The sequence below is a fragment of the Vulpes lagopus genome, chromosome 5 (genome assembly GCF_018345385.1).
Source record: "Vulpes lagopus strain Blue_001 chromosome 5, ASM1834538v1, whole genome shotgun sequence".
Classification (NCBI taxonomy): Eukaryota; Metazoa; Chordata; class Mammalia; order Carnivora; family Canidae; genus Vulpes; species Vulpes lagopus.
In genome coordinates this window covers 104,767,909-104,793,438 of record NC_054828.1, presented here as the reverse complement: position 1 = coordinate 104,793,438, position 25,530 = coordinate 104,767,909, and the positions used below count along the sequence as shown (strand labels likewise).

The 25,530-nt window shown below is 42.2% G+C and overlaps 1 protein-coding gene across 3 annotated transcripts in view; it reads left to right on the top strand.

The window, feature by feature from the left end:
• Positions 1-25,530, top strand: part of VIT (vitrin) — a 105,035-nt gene that overhangs the window by 5,224 nt on the left and 74,281 nt on the right. For all 3 annotated transcript variants that reach the window (XM_041757467.1, XM_041757468.1, XM_041757466.1), the window contains exons 2-3: positions 16,251-16,320; positions 25,188-25,253. In XM_041757467.1, the coding sequence (XP_041613401.1) occupies positions 16,269-16,320; positions 25,188-25,253 (118 nt within the window). In that variant the 5' untranslated portion in view covers positions 16,251-16,268. The remainder of the gene's footprint in view (positions 1-16,250; positions 16,321-25,187; positions 25,254-25,530) is intronic.

Below are 25,530 nucleotides of genomic sequence, written 5' to 3'. Positions count from 1 at the left end.
AATTTTTTAAGATGGGTAGCCTCAATCCTGCTTCCTATGGCTTCACTAGATGCTTTTTGCAATTCCTTTTAAAAAATACTAGATATCATCCCTCAGCCATTCGATTGGTTCAGTTGTCCTACAGTCATCTAGAAGATTTTCATGAGAATGGGTAGGAGATCCTTATAAATCTCTGAGAGAAAAGGCAGGAACACAAGTGTAGAATTGCTCCCTCTCTGGGGCCCTAGAAGAATTTAGCTTAATGGTAGTCACAAACCCATGTGGTTCCTTCACCAACAAGTCCCCAAATCAAGCCATGATTAACCTGGGCAGCACCTTGTTGAGAAAGATTCAATTGGTTGCTTCACCTCTGTAAAGTCTTCAGCTAGAGTCTAAGTGCAAGAGGATATAGATAAAAATGATGAGAACTATGATGGTACTTATGATTAATCACCACTGAACAATAAAAAATAGTATTTGCTAGCACCCACACAGCTTTCTTGTGTGCCAGACAGACACTGGTTTAAGCTCTCTTCATATATTCACTCATTTAATCCTAACAGCAATCCTATGAGGTAGGTTGTAACTGCTCCTATTCTCCAGATGAGAAATCTGGGGCACTGAGAAGTTAAGGGAGTTGTCCAAGGTCACACAGCTAGTAAGCAATGGAGCTCAACCTCAAAACCCAGCAGTTTGTTTCTAAAGCTCGTGTTCTTAACATACCAGGCAACAAGTGCACATGGTCCTGGTTCTTCTGTCACTGCACCAAATTAATCTTTGCCATCCCTAAAAACATCACTTTCAAGCCAAGGAAATTCCAGAGAAACCATTCCTTTTCTGCAAGTAGAGACACAGGAGTCATAGTGATGGGGAGGAGTAGGAACAAGGACCTCACAGGAGATGGGCTGTCAAGAAGAGAGGTTTTTATTTCTGTCATTTGTACATGAGCTCCTGACTTAAGAATGCTTTTCAGGTGTTTTGGGAAGAGCTGACTCTCGGGGGAAAGGCTGAGGGAGCAGACCTCGTTATCAAGCCCTATGAGTAGCTGGTCCCTAGAAAGGTATCCTTTATCTTCACTGCAGAGCTAAGTTAGCAGCAAGTCACAGAAACTTATTTCCTAATGACTCAGACTACTTCAGAAAAGCACTTTCCCTGATAAGGGGCTTTACACTGACAAGACTCTAGTAAAAATTTCTCAAATTCCTCCCTTCAGTGAGAGAAAGGCTAAAGTTTTGTGTGGACATGTGGTAAAAATTCATAAAAACTACCCTTCAGGCTATAGTGAGAAGGGACTCTTTCTGCATTCTTTCTTCTCAGAGTCAAAAAAGAAAAAAAAAGAGAGAGAGAGAAACTATTCCTTCAGGGGAACCCAATGTATAGTTTCCAAGAGATCAGGTCACTGGCATCTCAATGCTAAGTGAATTCCCTCCTCTGGATTCCTTTGTGTCCCAGACAGAGAAAACAGGCTTTGGAAGTAAAGGTGTGAGTCAGCTTGCCCAGACTGGCTTTGCTTGTATAACAGAGTGAGTGAATCTATAGTCCAAAAGGTAAAAGGAATTTGGGGAAGCAGAGACAACACCAAACAACAGAAACAACAAATATTTATTGGGCCACCATCATGTGCCATGCATAATTCTATAGGCTTAGGAAGAAGAGTGAACAAAATAGTCTCCATCCTCCTAGAGGTTGCTGATCTGAGGAGCACACAATAAAGAGACACACATGAGCGGTCCAGTAGTCTTATAGGCTATGAAAACCTAAGAACATAGAATAAGGGGGCTGGGCAGAGCAGTGAGATGAAAGTGATGATTTGCCTTGCATGATTAGATAAATGTCTGATAAAGGGATATTTAAACAGAGAAAGAGGTGAAGAAAACCGGGGTGCAACCTATGTGGATGCTTGGGAGAAGAACAATCCAGGCAGACAAAAGAGCAAATGCAAAGGCCCTGAGGTAGCACCATGCTTGGGAGGGCTGAGTTGTCTGAAACAGGCAGAGAGAATGAAGAGGAAAGGTAATGTCGAGGTATTTGGACAAGGAGACAAGGAAAGCACTAGCCTAATGCTCCTCAAGTTCCCCCAGAAGTCCCCCCACCCCCATCCAGTCACACACTCCACATGCAGTTCTTGCCTCTGCCCTGGATGAAATCTGAGTAGGTCCCTTAATATTTCAGGCCACATTCAGAATTTTTAAAAAGGCCTTACCCACATTACACCCCCGCACAATCAGTTTAGTCATCAATATGGGTGTAGCACTTACATAATGCTTAAAAACTTCACAGTGGCTTTCACAGTTTGAAGTTTCTCTCTGTCCTGGGCCTAACTGCTGCTGTGGGGAAGGGGGCGGGACTAATTCTCTCTTCCTCTGCCTTGTCCTCTAACCCCCTTCCCCTCGGCTGCGGGCAACAGTATCTTCACACCCAGAGGAAAGGTAAGGGGACAGAAGGGCCTTGTCAGTGATACTGCCATAAACTTAGCATCCGGGCTCCTTGGGCTTGGCAGGCTCGAACAGGCGTTTCTTGTTCTGTGGGTTCAGAGATGCTCCCAGTGCGTTGGGCACCCCAGATGCTGCTAACATGGATCTGCTCTGGCACATCTGGGGGTGTACGGTTCCTCACGCAGCCTCTGAGCCACCTGCAGTCTCTCCGCCGAGCCTCCTGCTGTGGCCTCCTCAGCCCTCCACGCGCCTGGCTTGGGCAGGACCTAGAGGGACCCCAGGCTGACGCTCACACAGAGCCGGGTTTGCCACAAGCTCTTCCCTCTCCCATAGATGTCTTAACCACAAGCCAGACACCACTCTCAGACACCCCCAAGCCCAAGAGACACAACCACCCAGTCATTTCAGATGGGGCTACTGGACACCCAAGCTGGACTTCCAAAGAGAGTGGCCAAGAGCCAGGATGCCTGGCTGACGGCCTCCCTGCAGACTATCCCAGCGTTGTAGCAGCCAAGAGGGAAGCTGGAGCCTGGACAGCAGGGATGGCTTTAGGAAAAGTTGTTGGCATTTCCCCTCCTCCTCCTGCACCCCAGATGCAGGAGGGGAGCAGAAGCACCAGAGAGAAGTGGCAGGGCCGGCAGGGAGACCGCTTGGGAACATGGAGTGGTTCTCATGTAGTCTCAGCTGAAGCTAAGACAAAGGGTCATCCCATTTTAACATCTCATTACACAGTCAATTACAATACACTCAAATGTTTATTTAGATGGGTGTGTTATGCCTGGTTAAACTTAAAAATATGCCTGGTGCATCACTTTACCCTAAATAACTTGTGTGTGAGAGAGAAAGCTCTATGTGAGTTCAGGCCCAGATAGGAATCAGAAAATCTTCTGACCTTACAGCCAAGACAACTGTATCACACAACGTCTGTATTTGAGAGTGTGCATCTGAACTATTGTCAGTAGAGTATTTCAAAAAGCCTAGGATTGTGTCAGGATTGAAAAGGAAGGTGAACCCATCCTGGAGGGTGATAGAATGAAGCAGTGAGTGGGGTTAAATGTGAGACCTGGGATGGGACTCTGGTGCTGCCCCGTGTCCATTCCAACCTTGGACAGCTCACTAAATTCTCTAAACCTCAATGTCCTACTCTGAAAAATGGGCATAGTCGTGCTTAGCCAGTAGGATCAGCACGGCCATTAAACGAGATGGCCTGTGTGCAGTGGGGGGCCCGTGGTAAGCGTTCACCAAATGAAGTTGTAGTTATAGGGGTGGACTACGAACTTCTAAAGCTTCCAATGAAGAACAAAGAAACTGACCCCATCTCATGTAGCAGGCCACTAGACAGCAGGATGAAAACTGTCGGGACATCAAAGGAGGCTGGAAGGCTCCCACAGACCTGAGAATGGTCTGGAAAGGGCCTCTGGAGTGTGATACTGCATGCTAGAGACCTGGGTCCTCTGCTTCAAAATGACTCCTTCTGCTGGTCCCCACCGACTGCCAGGACTTAATCCTCCATCATCTCAATTGCTCAGCCATAGTGACAGCCCCCACACACCCTGCTTCCTTCCAACCCCCCACCCCTGGAGCCTCTGGTTGCTGGGATTCCAGAACATGCCCTGCACTCGCCTCTCTGCGGCCTGGGGACAACTGGGACCCTGTCATCTGAGATGAACCCACTCGTTAGCAGGAGGCTGACGAGAAGAAGATGCTATGGATCTTACAGGCACACCCTCATCTTCCTTCCCACCTCAGCTGGAAGGCTATACAAGACCTGAAAATGTTTTTTCTGTGCTTCAGAATTGAAGGCGGACCAAAAAGCACAGAGTGTTCGGGCCAGTCGAGGCTCTGGGGATGGCAGCTGGACTGATCCAAAGACACAGCTCCCAATTCACAGTGCATGGCCCCTTGGCAACCACAAACCTCAAGGCCCAAGGGAGAAAACCCACTGGGAGGAGGCAAGACTAATCCACAGTGTCAAACGCATTAGGTAAAGAAGCTTCTGATGAGAGAAGCTCATCTTCCAAAGCTCTATGAGAATCTTTTAAATGCACGCGGTTTCCAGAGTAACTGAGAGGAACAGTCACGGTCCACCTCGTCTTTTACTGAGGTCCTCAGCCCTTCCCCCAGATTTACTGCCCTTCCATTACGGAGGATAAATAACTCTTGGAAGGAGTTCTTTAGAGCTCATCTGGGGCCATGCCTGCAAACTAGTATTTTTTTCCTACTGGCAATATAAGATCTAAACTACCACTTCAGAAACGTAATTACTGTTTGCAGCCTCACTAGAAATCACTATTGGTCGAAGCCTTTGTGGATGTGGTAAGCATTACCATATGTCAGGTTCTTAACGAGTTACAAAATGATGGTCTGCAACATGCACACCAAAAAGGCTTTCCCTTTTTGGTTTTCTGACATGTAGAAACAGGCCACATGGATCGCTGAACCTAACGGCATGGGCACATCTCCGTCGTGGAACACAGGGACGACCTGTCTCATCCAGCCACTGCCCACGAGTAAATATCTCTGCTTTAGGATTTGACCTGACTGTGCCTGGTGATCAAAAGTGGTCCTGGAGAAAGTGATCCTGAGTTGTTCACATCTTAGTTATTTTTGAAAAATCACCTATATTCATAGAAAATTCCTAGGTTGGAACATTGGTAAGCATAACATTTTCAGAAATACTTAGAGGGGAAAAATTCTCGCAAACCAGAGTTTCCAACCCTGGATAATTCTTTGTTGCGGGGGCTGTCCTGTGCCCTTTAGGATGTTTAGCAGCATCCCTGGTCTCCACCCACTAGAGGTAGAGGCCCCACCCCGATTTGTGACAACCAAAAATATCCTCAAACATTGCCAAGTTTTGGGGGGCAGGGGCTGTGAACTCTTGGTTCTGAACCATGGTCATAAGTATCCCAAGAACCCCACAGTGACATTCTGATGGCATAGTGTCAAGGTTACCCACTCCCATGGTTGCCTCCCAGAGCACTCCAGGTGGGTGGGCCGTGTTCCTCGTTCTCTGTGGGCTGCCATAGCTTATGGGATTCTTTGTCACACTTCTTCCCAGAGCCTCACTCCAGAGCTGGATACAGCCTCTCAAACCCCTGCTTGATGCTACCAACTGGCAGGCAGACACAGGTGCCCTTTTTATTTTAAGTGTTTTCATTTTGCTACTAATCATTTCAGGGAAACAGATAACTAAAACAACAGAGATGAGAAGGGTTTGAACCAAAGCTTCAAGAAATAGAAACCAACTCCAACTGGCAGGAGCCAAAGGACCCAGAAACATCTATGTCATGCACAGGAGGCTGAGGCCAGCTGGACCTCCTTCAGACTGGAAATGGGATCTGGGAGGTGGCCAGAAAACAAAGCAGCATCTCCCCCTGCTTCTCCCAGGGCCACAGGCTTTCTCTTCTCTCTTTCTGCCTTCACCTTCTATTTAGGATCCCACATGGCCTTCAGGTTGGCTCCTACAGTTTTCAAGGCTTTCAGGGTCCGGATTCCAAAATCCCAAGGGAGATCCTGATTGACTTCAGTTATCTTTTCTTGCCAGACCAGCTGAGTCACTTAATTTCAGCAAGTGTTATTTCTGCAACTGACTATAGAGACATTTATTTCAGGGGTCTTCTTAAAATTTTTTTCAAATTTTATTTATTTATTCATGAGAGACACAGAGAGAGACCTAGGTAGAGGGAGAAGCGGGCTCCTGATGCGGAACTCGATGGCAGGACCCTGGGATCATGACCTGAGCCAAAAGCAGACCTTCAACCACTGAGCCACACAGGTGCCCTCAGGGATCTTTTGAGATTAAAGTCCTAGATGTCACCAGGCACTTAAATATGCAAAATACTACACAAATGAAGAGTGGAGTTTTTATTTTATGATAATATTACACAATAAATCATGGCATTATTTGGAATTTACACTAACAGTTATGTGAGAGGTTCATAGAGTAAAAAGAGCACGAGACTAAAATAGAGATCTGGCCTTAGACAAGTCACTTCACTGCTCTGAATTATAGGGAGAATAATGTCCCTTCTGTCTCCTCGAGAGCTTTGTAGGTGACTCAGATGAGAGAATTGTTGAGACAGCATCTCACAGTCTCTGGCATTATTACAGCCTTTTCTAGTTAAAAAGACAGGTACTGTGAGTTAGGAAGCAGTCAGAAAAACATTTTTAGCTGCAAGCCCAACCGAAGGGGAAATACATGATCTCATATGTCAGGTGGTCCAGAGGTGGGCCTAGCCTCCAGGCACAAGACTGGCAGAGCTCTAGCTCCATTTCTCTGTGATTCACTTGGCTACCTTCCCCCTTTTTGTATTGGCCTTTTCCTCACACTGACTTGTCTCATGGTCACAAGATGGCTGCCAGCAGACCAACAAGGGAGGCAACTTCTCTCCCCAAAAAACAAAAGACTAAGTCTTTCCGTTCTGTGCATCTGATACAACTCAGAACACGGCCCACCCTTAAACTAGGCGCCATCACTTAGGGAGTGTTGCTGTGCTGATGCCTTCAAGTCTGAGGCAATCCTCAGCAAGAGGGAAAATGTATATGAGCAATTCTTGGCTTAGATTGGGAATCAGGATCCACCTCAGAATCTGGGGATGGAGCAGCTTCCTCTGAGTCATCTGTGTATATTTATTCCTTTTATCAAATTGGGGTTGTGTTAAGAAAGAGGAAGTGGGGGCGCAGTTGCTCTGCCTAGGCAGCCAACAGCATCCAGTCTACACAGCCTGATGCAGAGCACATCTTCAAGTAGCCTGGTGCATTCTTCGGAGCCAATGTGGAGAAAAGGCAAAATCTCCCCTGCCTTCCTTGCCTATTTGGCTTGCACTTTTCTCTTGGCATTTCTTTAAGATAAAAGAAGGCTCAGTCGGTTAAGCATCTGACTCTTGATTTTGGCTCAGGTCATGATCTCAGGGTTGTGAGACTGAGCCTTGTATTGTGCCCCGTGCTGGGCATGGAGCCTGCTTAAGATTCTCTCTCCCCCCTCCCCCTCCCACCCCCTCTAAAATTAGTAAATAAATCTTAAAAAATAAAAAAAGATTAAAGAAGGAAGGAATTGGAAACGGAAAGAGAGAAAAACTACCATGCTTTCTGACTCACTCCTGTGTGCTCTTCCATCCTGTGCCCCTTCCCGCTCGTTCACAAAATCCTAGGGGATTGTAATAGTGACTGCTGGTGTCATGGCAACAGGAAATGCAGTGTTTCAGGCCCAACCCAGAGGAATACGATCTATGTGAAAGTTTATACGCAGATTGAGGCTGCCTCCATATTGTAAAGGCCCCTCCTAGGACTCCTTCCTTTTTCAGACCTTGTTAGATCAACCCACATCCATTGACAAACAACTGAGGCTTTATATCAGGCAGAGATGGAGAAAGCAAGGCTGCAGATGTGGCCTCTCCCCATTCAGAGATGTCTGTCCTCAGGGAATTTCTGGCATTTTGGAAATACAGCACAAGCCTCTTATAACTATTAAATGTTTCCAGATGGACACTGGTTCTTTCCGTTTTGTGGACAAAGAGTGTTATTAGGTGCTCCCCCTTGTAGCGTCATAGATCAGACGAACACCAGCATTGCATCAATCTTATACGCCCACTAGGGCCGATTTTCTGCAAGTGAGGGGCTCAAGTAAATCTCCAGGGGGCTTATTAAAAATGATGAATGCAAAAATCATTTTTAAGTCTTCCATGTCTCCCTATTGCCTAAAGGATCAATTGCACATTCTTCAGGCGTGACATTCAAGGCCAACGTGGCCCCTTCTTCCCTCTCAACAATCTGATTCCTCTCCTGGCCTCTCAGAGCACCTCCCACTTCCTGAAGCTGCTCCATCTCCTGGGTCCTGTCCTTCCCTCACCACTCATTGCCTTCCAACCTGCCAGTTCAACTAATTCAAGCCCCTTCTAATCTCTGTGCCCCAGGCCTATTTGACCATCCACCCCTTTTGCCATCACTGTTTGCTCTTCGGCAGGGATTCTCAACTCTGGCTACACAGGAGAGTCACCTGGGGAGCTTTAAGACAACATCAATACCAACTCAGACCAATGACCTAAGAAAAGATGAGGGAAGTGCACTTGCTTATTATGAAACAACCATAGTAAGTGGTGAAATGCAAATGTAAGGCTCTGGACTCAGGATGACTGATTTGAAGTCCAGCTCCTCTTCTGTCCAGCCTTGTGACCTTGGGCAAAGTACCCACCCTCTATATGCCTCCATGTTTCTACCTCTAAAATTAAGGCAGAAAGTATCCCCCGCCTCATTGGGTTGTTATAAAGATTAAACAAATTAATAAATTACTGACTCTTAGCATGTGTTAGTTATGATAAGGGAACATCAGATTCCCTCTAGAAGACTCCAGGCAACAAATGTGATGAGTGGACCTGCGTCTTGTTCCTCTCTACCTAGCACAGAGCACATATACAACTTTTTTTTGAATGATGAATTGGATGCACAAATGAAGATGAATTTTGGGATGCCTGGGTGGCTCAGTGGTTGAGTGTCTGCCTTCAGCTCAGGGCATGATCCTGGGGTCCTGGGATCAAGACCCATATCAAGTTCCCCTCAAGGAGCCTAATTCTCCTTCTGCTTATGTCTCTTCCTCTCTGTGTGTGTCTCTCATGTATAAATAAATAAAATCTTTTAAAAAGTGAAGGTAAATTTTGACTTTAGGAGATCAGAGAGACTTCTAAGGAAGAGGTGGCATCTGAGCTGAGCCTCAGATAGGCTTGTGGGAGGCAGATGAGGAGTGGAAAGGTATTCCAGAAAGAGCAATAGCATGAGCACAGGACAAGACCCCAAGGTGCTGCATGTAGAAAAAGACCCTTCTCTGACCTCAGGTGTGCTGGGGTCTAAGGAGAGGATTATAGGAAAGAATTGCAGTGTGATAGTTTGAATTGAAGTTGGGCCAATTTCAGGAAGAGTTTTAATGCCTAACTGGAATTCAGGCTTTACTCTGTAGAGGATGAGTGGACGGTGAAGGACTCGGAGAGGGTGAATGGACAATCTGACTCATACTTTAGGAAGCTGGTCCTCCCCAGCTGGAGGGAAGGGTGACCTGGAGCCAGAAAGCAGAGAGCAAAAAGTAGGTTAGGAGATTATTTCAGCTTCTCATTTGATATCATTATCTACGTTCAATCTTCCAAAAAAAAAAAAAAAAGGTGTTCTATTAATTTCTGACTTATTAACGTTTGTGCATGAAGTAAGGATTTAAATAGAACAAAACCATCAGACTCACTTCTGTCTCTGATCACCACTTACCAGATCTCTTTCTCCAAAGCAATCATTGTTATTAAAATCTTTAAAAACTATAGGAGAGTACTATAGACCATTGTACACCACCAAATTGGATAATCTAGCTGAAGTGGACAAATTCTAGAAACACAAAGCCTACCAAGACTGTGAAGGAATAGAAACTCTGAATAGATCCATAGCTAGTAAGGAGATTGAATCAGTAATCAAAAATCTGACAACCAAAAGCCCCGGGTCGGATTGCTTCTCTGGTGAATTCTACCAAAATTTAAAGAACTAACACCAAAGCTTCCATACTTTTCCCCAAAAATAAAGATAAGGGACTAAGTCATCCTATGAGAGCATCATTATCCAGATACCAAATCAGATAAAGGTACTACAAGAAAACTACAGTATCCCCTACTGATACAATAGTCCTTATAAATACTGATGCAAAACACTAGCAAATCGAATTCAGCAGCATATTAAAATAATTATACAACATGACCAAGTGGGATTTATTCCTGGAATGCAAGCATATTTGAACATACACAAAAATTAATTAATGTCACACACCATGTTAATAGAATAAACAGTGAAAAAAACAAATACATGATCATCTCAACCAATACAGAGAAAGCATTTGGCAAAATTTAACACCTGTCATGATGAAAATACTCAGCAAACTAGGAATAGAAGGAAACTACCTGAACATAGTAAAAACCATATAGGAAATCTCACAGCAAACCTCATGCTCATGGTGAAAGACTAAAGGTTTCTCCTCTAAGATCAGGAACAAGGCAGGGATGCCCACCTGTTTTTCCACTTCTATTCAACATGGCACTGGAAGTTCTAGCCAGAGGAATTAGGCAAGAGAGAGAAATAAAAGACATCCAAAATGTAAGGAAGAAATGAAATTATCTCTTACAGATGATATGAACTCATGTAGAAAATCCTAAAGATTCTACAACAAAATTGTTAGGATGGAAAAAAATTGTTAGAATAAATAAATGAATTAAGTCAAAGTAGTAGGATACAAAGTCAACACACAAAAAACAGTTGCATCTTTATACATGAACAACAATCTAAAAAGGAAATTAAGAAAATAATTCCATTTACAATAGCATCAAAAACAATAAAATACTTAGGAATTAATTCAACCAAGAAGGTTAAAGACTTGTACAATGGAAACTAAGAACCCTGCTATGACATCCAAAGAAACGAAAGAAGGCATAAATAAATAGAAACATATTCCATATTCATGGATTGGAATACTTAATATTGTTAACATCTCAACACTACCAAAATCAATCTACAAATTCAATACAATACCTATCAAAATCCTCGTGATTTTTTTTTTTGCAGAAATTGAAAAAACCCATCTGAAAATTTATATGGAACCTCAAGGGACACCAATTAGCCAAAACAGTCTTGAAAAAGAAAAGGCAAGCTGAAGGATGAACAATTCCTGATCAAGAAAACTTACTACAAAGCTATAGTAATCACAATAATGTGAGACTAGCATAGAGACAGACATATATATCAATGAAATAGACTAGAGAGCCAGAAATTAACACTTACATTATGGTCAAATGATTTTTGACAAGGGTGCCAAGACCATTCAAAAGAGAAAAGATAGTCTCTTCAACTCAAGTCTCTTCCTTGCCAGGAAAAGAGATATCCACATGCAAAATAACAAAGTTGGACTCTTACCTAACACCATAAATAAGTACTGACTCAAATGGATTAAAAATATAATTGTAATACCTTAAACTATAAAACTCTTAGAAGAAAACAGATGGCAAAAGATGCACAACATTGGATTTGGCAATGATTTCTTGGATATGACATCCAAAGGCATAGAAAACAAAATAAAAATAATTAGTCTTCATGAAAACTTTTAAATCTTGCGCTTCCAAGACACTCTAAACAAAGCACAGAAAAAGGGAGAAAATATTTGCATATCATATATGATAAGATTAATATGATCCAGTGATTTCCCTTTGAGGTATAATCATGAAAGAATTGAAAGCAGGGTTTCAAAGAGATAGTTGTACATCCACGTTTGTAGCAGTGTTTTTCGCAAAAACTGAAATGCAGAAGCCACCCAAGAGTTCATCAACAGATGAACAGATAAGTAAACTATGGCTTATATATACAATGTAATATTGCCTTAAAAAGAAAGAAATTCTGACATATGCTACAACATGGATGAGCCCTGAAAACATTATACTATTTGAAATGGGCCAATCACAAAAAGACACTATGACTCCACCTAAGTGAAGGACTTAGAAGAGACAAAATCCTAGAGGCAGAACGCAGAATGGTGGTTACCAGGGGCTTGGGTGAAGGGGGAAATGGGGAGTTTTTGTTTCATGGGCGTGGAATTTCAGTTTTACAAGACAGAAAGAGTTCTGGAAATGGATGATGCTGATGATGGCATAATATGAATGTATCTAATCCAGCTAAACGGTAGTCTTAAAAAATGGTTAAGATAGTACATTTTACATGTGTGTATTTTATCACAATAAAAAAAATGGGAGAAAAAAACTGAAGAAGTATATAAATATAAGGCAATGTTATTATTTGTTACCAACTTGCTCTTATCTAACTCGGGGCAACAAGAGATTGGGATCCCTGGGTGGCACAGCGGTTTAGCACCTGCCTTCAGCCCAGGGTGTGATCCTGGAGACCCCGGATCGAATCCCATGTCGGGCTTGGCTCCCTGGATGGAGTCTGCTTCTCCTTCTGCCTGTGTTTCTGCCTCTCTCTTTCTCTCTCGTAAATAAATAAATAAAATATTTTTTTTTAATAAATAAATAAATAAATAAATAAATAAATTGGCTGGCTACTCTACTTACATTAGTATGTATTTTTATCTCACAATCAAGCTTCATTTGCCTAATCAGAACTTCATATTCAGGATTCCACATTACATTTCATGGTACAAGCCATAAATTCACGAATCAGTAACACATTCTTTTGGAAACTCCCATTGTTTTGTTTCTGTTGGAACCTGGGTGAGCACATGGGATTGTGGGGTTCCAACATTACTGCACATGCCACAGGTTCGTGGCAAAGGACAGCCTGCAGGCACTATGTGACAGTAGTGGTGGCCATCCTCATTCCCACCTCTGGAATGGCTAAGAGACGGTTCAAAATTTTTACACATATTTCAAAAGGCACATTTATATTTTAAGTGTATGAGTCAATAGACCAAGCAAGGAGAGAAATTGGAAGTGGTGAGAAAGAGGCCTGAAAACATTCTGATTCCAAGAGATCAGAGTGATTCTGGTCAGGTTCCATTAGGAGCGAGTCAGCATTTGGGTGGTAACTCCTCCAGGGTTAGAGTGTTTCCTGGAATCCTGTTTGTTTTTATCCACCCCTCCCAGCATGTAAAGATCAGATCCCTCATGTCTCCTAAAGTTGTAAGACTGAAAGCATTTCTCTCTACAATCCATCTTTCCTGTTCGTGGACTATCGATAATACTTATTGAGATATAAATCACATGCCATAAGTTGAAAGTGTACAATTCACTAGTTTTTAGGATATTCACAAGATTGTTTTGTTTCCTTTTTTTTAATTTCCTAGGGAAAGGAGAGAGCCTTAACTACTCACTCACTGATTCATTGTGTATTTATTGAGCATATTAAAAAATCAAATAAAAATCCCTGCCCTCATGGAGCTTGCATTCTAGTGGAGAACACAAACAATAAACAAGTAAAATAAGTAAACTATAAAGTATGTCAGTGGCAGTAGTGACATGAAAAAAATAATAGAAAAAATAGGGTATACCAGTTGGTGATGGGTAGGACATGGATTATAAATTTAAGCTGGGTGGTAAGGGGATGTCTCAGGAGAAGGTAACATTTAAGCAAAGACTTGAAATAAATGAGGGAGTAAATCACGTTCTCATTTGGGGGAAGACATCCAGGTAGAGGAAACAGTAAATGCAGATACCATGAGATGTATGTTCTAGAAGCAGCCAGGAGGCCAGTGTGCCCAGAGCTCAATAAGTGAGGGGCATATGGAGGGGTGAGTGGAAATGAGGTCAGGGGGCCACTTGTCATAAGCCACTTGTCAAGACTTAGGCTTTGATTCTGAGTAAGACCACTTTCGAGTTGTGATCTGAGAAATGCTGTGAACCGATGCACTTTGAACTGGGTCATGCTGGCTGAGGTATGGATTGTGGAGCCAGAGGGAGAAGGGAACAACCTCGTTAGGAGACTGGTTGCAATAATCCAGGTGACAGGAGGTGTAGCCTGGAGCAGATGGCAATGGGAAAGGTGAGAAGACAGGGCCGGTTTCTGCATAGAGTATAAATGTAGACCAACAAGGCTTGGCTGCTGGATAAGATATGGGGAGAGAGAAGGAGAAATAAAGGTGACTTGAAATCTGCAAAGCTGAACAATAACAACCGATTGGTGGGACTGGGTTAGGTGGATGCAGTAGGGTAACTTCATATACTGCATTCATCCCCTAAGAAAGGTAATTGTGTAGGCCTGAAAACGTGTGTCATTCTGGAGCTTCTCAAAATAGTCAAAGACAAACAAAATTTTACTTATCACCCTATTTCTAAAACACAACCCTCCCCCCCAAAAAAATAAAAATAAAACACAATCCAGCTATTTAAAATTGCAAATAGATTGTATATACGGTTTTATTTCTATTTTGAAGCTAAAAACTGTTATCTGCCTATTATGTAACCAATAGTCAACTACCTTTATCAGGAAATTTAACACATTGCAATTGTTGCTGGAAATTAGCAAAATCATCAGTTCCGTTTGAGGCTACTCTTACTGCCCAATTTAATTGTTTGTCATAAAATCTTTCATATACTAAACAGTTTTATTTAAGTTAATTGCATCAAGTATATGTAGTACTACCTCAACCATAATTTTATAATTGCTTTTTGTTAATAAAATCTGCATAGTCCTGAATCTAAATGTTGGATATAAGCTTGCAGTGGACCTAGCCAGTACCAGATTGTGTTTCCAATTCTCTACTTGGTGGCTTCAAAATCAACCATGGAAGATTTACACACAGAAATCAACAAACGCTACAAATTGGGGCTCTCCTGCCCCCACCAGAGAGCACATTTAGCAGCTCACCACTGGGCATAGGGGCATGTAGAGTATGAATGCCAGATTTAGGCTCCACAGCGGTGGCACTGGGCAGAGAGGATGTAGCAGGAGCCATCCACCCCAGAGGGTAGAGGTGCTTTATTCTTGACATTGCTTAGAATTGCTAGCCTGGAAAGATAATAAAGAAACAGACCAACCTTAAGCTTTAAATTCTCTATGGACAATGTTCTTCCTTATTGCTTGTGCCCAGGGCAGATCCTTCCTACCACTCTCACCTCCAATCTGGTCCCACTGACTGTCTGGTCACCATGGGTGTGACATTCAACTTTTCTAAGCCTTAATTTCCTGAAAGGATCATAAATTTACCACACTGGCTTATCGTGAAGATTCGAGACCATGCAGAGTATATGCTCTGTATGTAATGCATAATGAACAAACCTTTTGGGGTTTCTTATAGCCTCAAGAGAAGGAGGAAACCCCATATATATCAACAGTATCTTTATATCTACTCTGATTTCCAACCTCTGAGCCCCTGCCAATGCTGTTCCTTCCACTTGAGGTCACTTCTCCCTATTTCTGCATGTTCAAACTGTCTTTCAAAATTGATCTAATTGCTATCACCTCTAGGAGACTTTCTCTTATTCCCAAGGCTGACATAATCTCTCCTTCCTCTAAAATTCCCTTGCTCCTTGGGGAACCTCTGGCACTATCTCAGACCTACTGGATTAGAATCTGCATTTTGACAAGACCCCCAGGTGATTCCTGGGGTAAGATTCAGGAAATCTTGCTCTGAACCACCACCAGTCCTCAAACTTGTCAGCACTTTGGAATTACCTAGGGAGTTTTTAAAAACTTAATGTCTAGATCCCACCTTGAGAGATTCTGATTCAACTGGTCTGAGGTGCAGCCTGGGCAACCAGGGTCTTTTAAAACTCCCAGATGATACTAATATGCAGCAAAGTTTGAGAACCACTGGTCTACAAACTCCCCTTACACTCCTTTATGGAGCCTGCACACTTTCTAATGTTATGGTTACTTGTGTCTACGTATGTTTTCCCACTTCTCTTAAACTGTAAGTCTTTTAAGAGCAAGAACTATTTCCTCACTCGATTTTCATCACCTCCTCCCTAACAATACCTAGCCATATAATAGGAATTTAATAAATATTTATTAGATGAATGATACATGCATCATTTTTTTATAATCTAAAAAGGTCCTCTCAATACCATAAGTGTAACTTTTCTCTTAATTTGAAGACTGATTGAACATATTCCTGAAATTATAGAGTTATATCCTCTTCAGTTCTAAGACCAAATCTCTGAAGAATGGGGGCTGGTGACTAGAATGGGTTTTCTACCTAAGGATGGACTGTCTGCGTACCAGTGAGGCTGGACTCCTTAGAGAAAGTTGCAGCTTGGAATCCAGAGACTCCAGGGAGCAGTGCAAAATGAAGCAGCCCCTCCCTACACTCCACGCATCCAATTCAGAACTCTTGGCTGAAATGTGATGGTGTTATTGTTTCTTCCTCTCCAGGGTGCCATTTTGATATTTATGGGGATTGTTGTCCTCACTATGAAGGCATCTGTTATTGAAATGTTCCTTGGTAAGTACTTTTATATGTGTATCTGGATACACTTTTAACATTTTCCTAAGGTCCAAAGGATCTTGCCAAGAAAAGGTTTAAACCAAGACAGAACATATAAACAGCACAGCATATCTTTTTATGATAAACATTTTAGAGAGAAGTTTAAGTGATAATGTTAAGTGTAGATCAAATTCAGGATGTACATGTGTATATATATTTGTATAAAGCAAATATATGTAACGTGTATATATATATATCACACACATATACACACACATTATCTTGCATTCTTCAGCAACTAGCAAATATTTCAGATAGAGTGTATTTATAGATTCTGAATTTGGGAATCTTGTTACTTATTTCTCAAAAGAAAATTCTTATCACTGACATGGCCTTATTCATACCATCGGTGACTCATGCTTTTAGAGATGAAACCCTTATCCATTATCAGCAGAGAACACAATTTTGGGGAGGCTCTCTAGAAGCAGCAGCTCACCCAGAAGAGAGAAAGGGGTTGATGGGTTTAGCATTAAGCCCAAGGGTAACCTTCTGTTAATCTTGACCCTGCTGCGCCCTGGCCATGTCAGATAGAGAGACTCTGTGGGTCACTGTGATACTATTGCCAGGGAAGACGCCAAGAACTTTCAGGCAGTCTATTCATTTGCTGAGGCTGCCACAACAAAATACCACAAACCGGGTGATTTAAAATGGCACAATTTTATTCTCGCACAGTCCTGAAAGCTAGAAATCCAAAACCAAAGTGTCAACAGGGTTGGTTTCCTCAGAGGGCAGTGATGGAGACTCTGTTCCATGCCTCTCTCCCAACTTCTGGAGGTTGGCTGGCCATCTTTGGCACTTCCTAGCATCACCTCAATCTCTGCCTTCATCTTCACATGGCATTCCTCCTCTGTGTGGTTGGGTATTCCCTTCTTATAATGCTAGTCATATTGGATTAGGGGCCCAACTAACCCAGTACAACCTCATCAGAACTTAGATGATTATATCTGCAACCAACCTATTTCAAAATGAGGTAAGATTTGGTTTTGGGGCCTGGGACTTCAACATATGAATTTAGAAGGGACAAAATTCAACCTATAATGTAGTCAGAATGTTCAAGGTCTGTGAAGAGGGAGTCTACACAGCAGAGTTGAGGAATGGAAGAAAAAGAGGTGACACTGGGAAAGCAAGACGGCTCTCACGTGGTGGAAGGAGACTAGACTGAAAGCCAAAGGGAACATACGGGTTCTGGTCCAGACTCCTCCACCGACCTGCTAAAGATTATTCACCCTGGAAGCTCAGGCTCCTTCATTCCCCTTTGAGAGGCTGCCCCTCCCCCACTCCCCCACTGGTTAGTAGGTTTCTTTTTTTTTTTTTTAAGATTTTATTTATTTATTCATGAAAGACACAGAGAGAGAGAGGCAGAGACACAGGCAGAGGGAGATGCAGGCTCCATGCAGGGAGCCCGATGTGGGACTTGATCTCGGGTATCCAGGATCATGCCCTGGGCCAAAGGGAGGCGCCAAACCACTGAGCCACCCAGGGATCCCCTGGTTAGTAGGTTTCTTATGTAGGACAGATGGAGAGTCAGGAATAGGAAGGCCTTAGCTCCTGTAGAACACACAAAACAGGCAAACCCTGAGGCCATTTCATAGTCTGCGTGTCCCCATATCACAGAACCAAAAAGAGAGATTTGACTGTCCTTCCTTGTCCCCAGCCTCTCACAGCCTGCCTTTCTGCAAAACTCTCTCCCCTCAGGGCTCCTCACTCAGAAGGCGAGAAATCAAAGCAGGCAAAGGAGACTCCTGTCACACAATGCCCTCTCTGTGCCCTCACAGGTCTGCCTCCCCAGTATCTCTCTTATTCATCTGCTCATCTCCATCCCAGGGCCATTTCTGTTACTCTCCTCAGTACTGGGACAGCCTCACTGCCCCAAATCCTGACTCCTTCTCCACCACACCCCAATTAATCTCTCTAGAAGCCATGTCTGATCACTACTCTTGATTTAAACTCCTCAGTGTTTCCCCTTTGTCTTTGGGATGGGGACCACATCTCTAAGAGTGCCTTGCTTGCTGGGGAGGCCTTCCTGATACAGACCTTGCTGTCTTCTCTCCTTGCTCCCCACACAGTCCACTCTGGCTTCCAAAGACCTGAAAAGTACTGACCTTCTCAGTCCCCTGAGGCTCACATCATTTCTCCCTTCCAGCCTCTGACCATACTGCATCCCTGGCCTGGAATGCTCTTCCTCTTGCCCCCACACCCCCACAAGCCCTACTTGTCCTCAGGGAGCTTCCTTCCACCCTCCCTCTGATTAGGCCATCTTCCTAAGGGCTTCCACTGTGTCCTGTATTGATTCTCATCATAGCTGCATGGCATTCACCTTGACACACTAGGCTGGCTCCCCCAACGCTGTGAATTCATTGAAGACAGGAGCTGTGTCTTGCTCATTGCTGCATTTTCAGTGCTCAGCACATCTCACAGGCACTCAGGAAATAATGTGAAATAAATTACTTTCCTCAAGGATGGTAGATTTATAAGGTATCAGAGTCCAACTCTGTACCCAATTCCAATGTGTGGGGTTTTTCTCCATACCACGCAATTCACCAACACCAGTTGGGTCTCCTACGTTTGACTCAATTTTGACACTATCTACCTGGAAACATCATCAAATTCTACTGGCTAAGAGCTCAGTCCTACGAGACTGCCACACACAACCCCCCTGCAGATGCCAACTGCCAGTCCAGGTTGTCACTGTGCTTCTGATTGATTGACTATAAATCAGAGGTTCCCATGATCCCCTCTTTGGATTTGATTACTTTGCTAGAGTGGCTCACAGAACTCAAGAAACCAATTTACTCACCACTCACCAGATTGCCAGTTTATTACAAAGAATATTAAAGAATACAAACTAACAGCCAGAAAAAGAGATACATAGGGCAAGGTCCCAAACAAAGGAGCTTCTGTTCCCCTAGAGTTTGGGATCCAGCAGAGTAGCATGTAGAAGCATTCTGATTCATCAACATGGAAGCTCTCTGAACTCTGTCTTTTTGTTTTTTTATGGAGGCTTCAGTACTTAGGCATGATTGATTAACTCATTGGCCTCTGGTGATTGATTCAAACTTCAGCCCCTCTCCCCTGCCCAGAAATCAGAGAGTAGGACTGAAACCCTCTATTTGAAGTTGGTTCCCCTGGCAACTAGCTCCCTTATCTTTAGGGGATTCTCAGAAGTTATTACCTCATTAATATAAACTCAACTGTGATTGAAAGGCACTTGTTTTAAATAACAAGACACCTATCTCACATTTATGGCTCTGATTTCAGGAACAGAGGACAAGAAACCAAATATTATAACAGCAGGTGCCCCTATTGCTCTTATCAGTCAGGAAATTTCAAGAGTTTGGGAAGCTATGACCCAGAAACTTGGCCAAAAGACTCAAATAAATATTTACTATAAACCAAATTCCACACAGTACTATCCAATGATCCCCCCAAAACCATCTAAATTAGTGTCAATTAGGTGTTTAATATTTTTCAGAGCTAGCATGTTTGTTTTAGACATAGATGAATTTCTGATACAGCAGAGTTTTGGAGCACTGCATATAATCAACAACTGCACTTACCAGGAGCAAGTGGAATAAATGGGCTGAGGCAGTAGCCTGCAAATTTCCATTCTGGTTCCAAGTTCTGCCCCCAAAGAAGTGCAGCTTTAGTCAAGGTGTTAACCTTGACCTTTGTTTCTTTTTTATAAAATAAAGGGATAGTCTACACAGCTCCTCTCAGCTTTAATATTCTGTGATTTGAAGCATAATTTTATGATTTATGTGATTGTAGAGAATAAGTTGTCCTGTCTTTGCTATGAAGCTCTGATTTATTTGATGCTAGATGTTTCATTGAGTACATAGAGTACATAATACCAAATTAAATCACGGGGGAGATCTGAACTGCTTTAAAATGATCTGCTTTGTAAATCAGTATTCAGGAAGGCATTGTGGACACCAAAAGAGAACCAGGGCTGGACAGCGTTTAAAGTGATAAAAACAGATTTTAATCAGGAACTACTATAATAGAGGAGATCTCACTATAGAACCAGGCTCAATTCCAAAGACAACAAGGAACATGGAGATTTCTACCCAAGCAGCAGGTTGTAGGAGTTGGTGGCTGGAAATTACTGAGAGAAGACATCAAGGGTGGGGGATTCTTGCTAAATCTACCTGACATGATTCTTGCTAAAGGCAGACTAGGGTGAATCAAGAATGGGGGATTCTTTCTAAACAAGATTCTTGCTAAAACCAGGTGATGCAGGACCAACAAAGAAGGACACTAAAGCCCAAGTTCAAGGGCCAGTTGAGAAAAGGGCTTGGAGGAGCCCCATTAAAGTTTGGTCAAGGATAGAGTCCTTGTCAACACCATTGGAGTTAGTATCTGGAGGGGCTCTGGAAGGATCTAACCAGGAGTTTATGGGCTACTCTGGGGCATTTCTATAAAAGTTACTGATACATAATAAGTAAGTACCTCCTGATTTGATCATTGATTAGATATCCTGGCACTTCATGTCTTTTCTTGAAAGAAAGTGAATTCTGATTGTAATTCATTACTGGCCCGGAAAACTGGGATACGAGTGCCCATTAACTCTACTGATGATTTTGGTATCCATCTTTTATTATCATAAGTCTATAGAATTTCAATATGACCCAATTAAAAAACTATTTATCTTGCATTTTTCTAATTGTAAAGGAAATGTATTCTACATAAAGTATGGGATTTATATATGGAATATACTATAAAATGGGGAAAATATAGAAAATATAAAAATGACAATTCCATCATTATCAACATTTTGGTATGTTTGTTCCACTTATTTCTCTCTGTATATATTCTAATTTTGTCAGAATCATTCTTCAGGTTAGAGCTGAGCACTTGCCAGTTCATCTAATATTCTTTAACACATCATTTGTAATAAATGCTCAGGATACTCCTACTGTTGGGACATTTCCAACATTTCATTATTTCTAGATTGCTGTTATAAATAATGCTGTAGTGAACATTTTTACATAAATTTTGTCTCTATCTCTAATTACAACTTGGGATATATTCCTAGGGGTATATTTCCTGGGACAAAGAATATAACTATTTTTAAGGCTATTGAAATACATTACCAAATGGCCTTCCAGAATGACTCCACCTGCTTAGACTTCACCTGCAGTGTACCTAAATGCCCTAATCTCAAATCCATGCCAGGATTAAATATAATCTTGTGTTCAGTATTTACTGACATGGTATGGGAAACTATCCTATTGTTTGGCTTTAGCTTGTATTTTTTACCATTAATGAGACTGAACACTGTTTTAAGCTAATTCATTTGCATTTCTCTATCCATAAACTATCAGGATGATAATTTATTTAAATTGAATTTTAAGGGCAGCCCCGGTGGCGCAGCGGTTTAGCGCCGCCTGCAGCCCGGGGTGTGATCCTGGAGACCCGGGATTGAGTCCACATCAGGCTCGCTGCATGGAGCCTGCTTCTCCCTCTGCCTGTGTCTCTGCCTCTCTCTCTCTCTCTGTGTGTGTGTGTGTGTCTCTATGAATAAATAAAATAAAATCTTTTAAAAAATTGAATTTTAAAACAATTATGCATCAGCCATCTTAACTATACTGATGGTTCCTCTAGAGGAAGTGAGAGGTGGGAGGAAATCTTTTATTTGAAAAAGTAATTTCAACATTTAGTTTGTTTTGAAATTTCAAGCAACACCACTCTCAAAGGTTGAGAACTTTATTCAGTGTTATTCAGAACTAGAACACTAAATTTTTAACAATTGGAAAGTATTGCTGCAAATTTCGTAAACCATGATTGCTTTGGAACTTTGGACTCTAGACTTAATTTCCTCAAGCCTTCTAGACACTAATAGCCTCAGTAGCCTGATAAAGTGTTACTTGTGGTAGATCTGTAGTTCACTTTGTACTTGGAAGTGAGTATCAACCATCCATCCCCATGCTCTGCCTGCTTCCTTAGAAAAGCAACACAAGACTGATTTTTTCCTTTCCCAAATTCACCACTTCCAGCATGGTAAGAGAAGCCTTACAGATGAGGAATGAAGACTCTAGGGCACAAGCATATTTTCAGCCTTATTGACCAACCCTCCCCCTGAGGAGTGGTTTCTGGGGAGTTTTAATTAACAAGCATCTAAGCTGAGGAGAGGGCCTCTGTGTACCATTGAAAATAATGACTTTATTAACCACTGTGGTAAAACTGAACCCAGCTATGCATGTTTTCAGCCTGGAGGGTGGTGGGTGAGCAAATGCAAGTGATGGGGAGGTCTTACTGAAATATTTATAGTCCTAATGATATGGAGACTTATAAACCACTTGCCACAGGCACACAGGCCCAGAAGGACAGTTTTTGGTTTTCCACAAGAACTGATACCCAAATGTATTACTATTTCAATTATTTCTTCTAATTAACTTGCTTAATCTTCTTCTACATTTTTATTTAGTACTTGTTTTCTAAAATATTCTAGGATTCGTCATTTTTTGTGTATAGAATGAAGATGTATCTTCACACAGAGGTAAATGACATAGAGACTACTATAAAAATTAGACCTCCAGGACGCTCACACCCACCCAAACCCCAGAAGTAAACAACACCTAAAAAATGTCTGCCTTCATTCCTCTTGGCTAGACTTCTGGTTCATATTCAGTTTTCTTTCATGTGTCTGTTCTTGCAGGACATGGTATGTCAACTGTCCAGCCTCAGCTAATGGTACTGGTCAAAACTGGGGATAATTTAGGAACTGCATTATTGGTACAGATTAGCTAGGTAATCACAAGATAAATAAAAATTTTCTTAACAAACCCTAGTGACAGTTTACTTCAAAGGTAGTTGCCAATTCAAGAATTCCTAAGTCCATGTATGCCTAAATTGAACATCTATGTTGTGTTCACACACACACACACACACACACACACACACACACACCAGGAAGTAGAATGCCTATTTGATTATCGCTCCATGGACTCTGGAGTGCCAGCTCTACCCAGAAAGTGAGTTTCTCAAAAAAGTAGCTACAATAGAGGCAGGTTAAGCAGTGGGTAAAGTAGTAGGATGCCCAGAGAGGAAGGAAAGAAGAATGGAGAATTGACTAGCCTTTTGAAAGGAAAATATTGCTTTTCCATCTACAGGTAGAATTAGCATTGGTACAGAGATACGATCATTGTCAGATGTTGTTAATAAGAAAATGCTATGAGAGGGCAGCCCGGGTGGCTCAGCAGTTGAGCATTTGCCTTCGGCTCAGGGCATGATACTGTCCTGGGATTGAGTCCCATGTTAGGCTCCCTGCATGGAACCTGCTTCTCCCTTTGCCTGTGTCTCTGCTTTCTCTCTCTCTCTGTCTCTCATGAATACATTTTTTTAAATTCTATGAGAAATGTTCACAATACATATCAAAATTTTAAGTGGGCATATCTTTCAGACAAGAAATCCTATTTGGTGGGATCCCTGGGTGGCGCAGCGGTTTAGCGCCTGCCTTTGACCCAGGGCGCGATCCTGGAGACTCAGGATGGAGTCCACGTCGGGCTCCCTGTGTGGGGCCTGCTTCTCCCTCTGCCTGTGTCTCTGCCTCTCTCTCTCTGTGTCTATCATGAATAAATAAATAAAATCTTTAAAAAAATAAATCCTATTTGGAAATTTATGTAGAGGAAATAACAAAGGATCAAGGCAAAGATGAATCAGAAGTTGATTAAATTATGATCCATCCATACAGTACAATACCATTCAGGCCCTTAAAATTATTGTGAAGGAACATTTGACGACAAGAAAAAAATGTTTGTATTTTTACTTGTACTTACTTAAGTACAAGTAAGTTATAAAACATTGTAAACACCATGAGCATGATCAAATGTTTGCTTAAAAGTACTCTCATGAATATGTAGATGTATAGAGAAAAACAAAAATGTTATGCTTTTGTCTCATCTATGTTTTCTGCACCGTTCTTTGTGTTTTTTACATTCTTCTATGAGGAACATGCACTATTCTGATAATAAGAAAAAACTGGTCAATTTTGTTTTGTTTTTTTTTAAACACAAGGCTCAAATTGGTAATGCAACTCAGAATTTAAAAGGATAAAGACGTCCCCCTTCTTGCTCTGTTGTTATATTTCCTGAAGAGAACAGTATCCAAAAGCTGTTCTGCTCCTGTTTCTGAGGAGGAAGGTCATCTACCTGCAGGTGGCCTTGTGGGACCACAGAACAGGTGCTGTTACAGTGGACCACCAGAGGTCACTCAGGTCACCCCTCAGACCTTGTGACCAGTCCCCCCCTCTTCTCCCTAGCCCCCTTTCCCCTTGTCTTCCTTTCCTAGACAGCCCTCCCTGGGGCTTTTTACAGATCCCCTCCAATCCACTCTCCTTCCCGCACACACGAACACACACACACACACACACACACACACACACACGTGGGTACGTGCGCACACCCGTTACACAGTTCTCTGACCAGTTGGAAATTAGTCATTTGGAAACTCAATGTGGAACAGAGGAAAGAGTGCAAGCAGGGCCTGGTGCTCAGCCTACCTCCATCGTTTATTTCTGGCACCAAGCAGTGAGTGGCTTCTCAGATCCCACATTTTCTCCTTTGGGGAATAAAGAGGGCAGAGTTGGTGTGGTGAAACACAAAGAAGCAAAACAGAGAACAGGTGCCCAAGAGGCATTTTTGGAAGCCTCCTTCAGCAGGAGCCAAGACAAGTACACAAACTATTCACCTTATTTCCCCAGGGAACATTAGTTCCATCCATAAGAATATTGTAACATGTGATGAAAGCCGAGATAAGGGTCAGAAGGGAGAAAGTATTTAGGTAAAATGATATTGACTAGATTTTCTTTCACTTTCTCCATGTAGTTTTGCTGGTGACTGGAATACACTCAAATAAAGATACAACCAAGAAGATTAAAAGGCCCAAGTTCAGTAAGTAAAATTGCAATTCCTTATTAGCGTAAGGCTTGCGTCTCCCATGTAGAGGGCTGTTATATTTGTTTCAGATAATTTGGAAGTCTGGGGTTTTTTCTGTCTTACTTCGATTGCTTTGCATTCAGACTGATGACTAATGATCATTGTTTATCACCTACTTTGTTCCAAAAAGCACTTGAGATAGGAGTGCTGATTTTAGGTGAAAGATATATGGTTCCATTATACTGGAAAATTTGAAAATGCACATACAAAGACCAGGCAACACTATATCTCT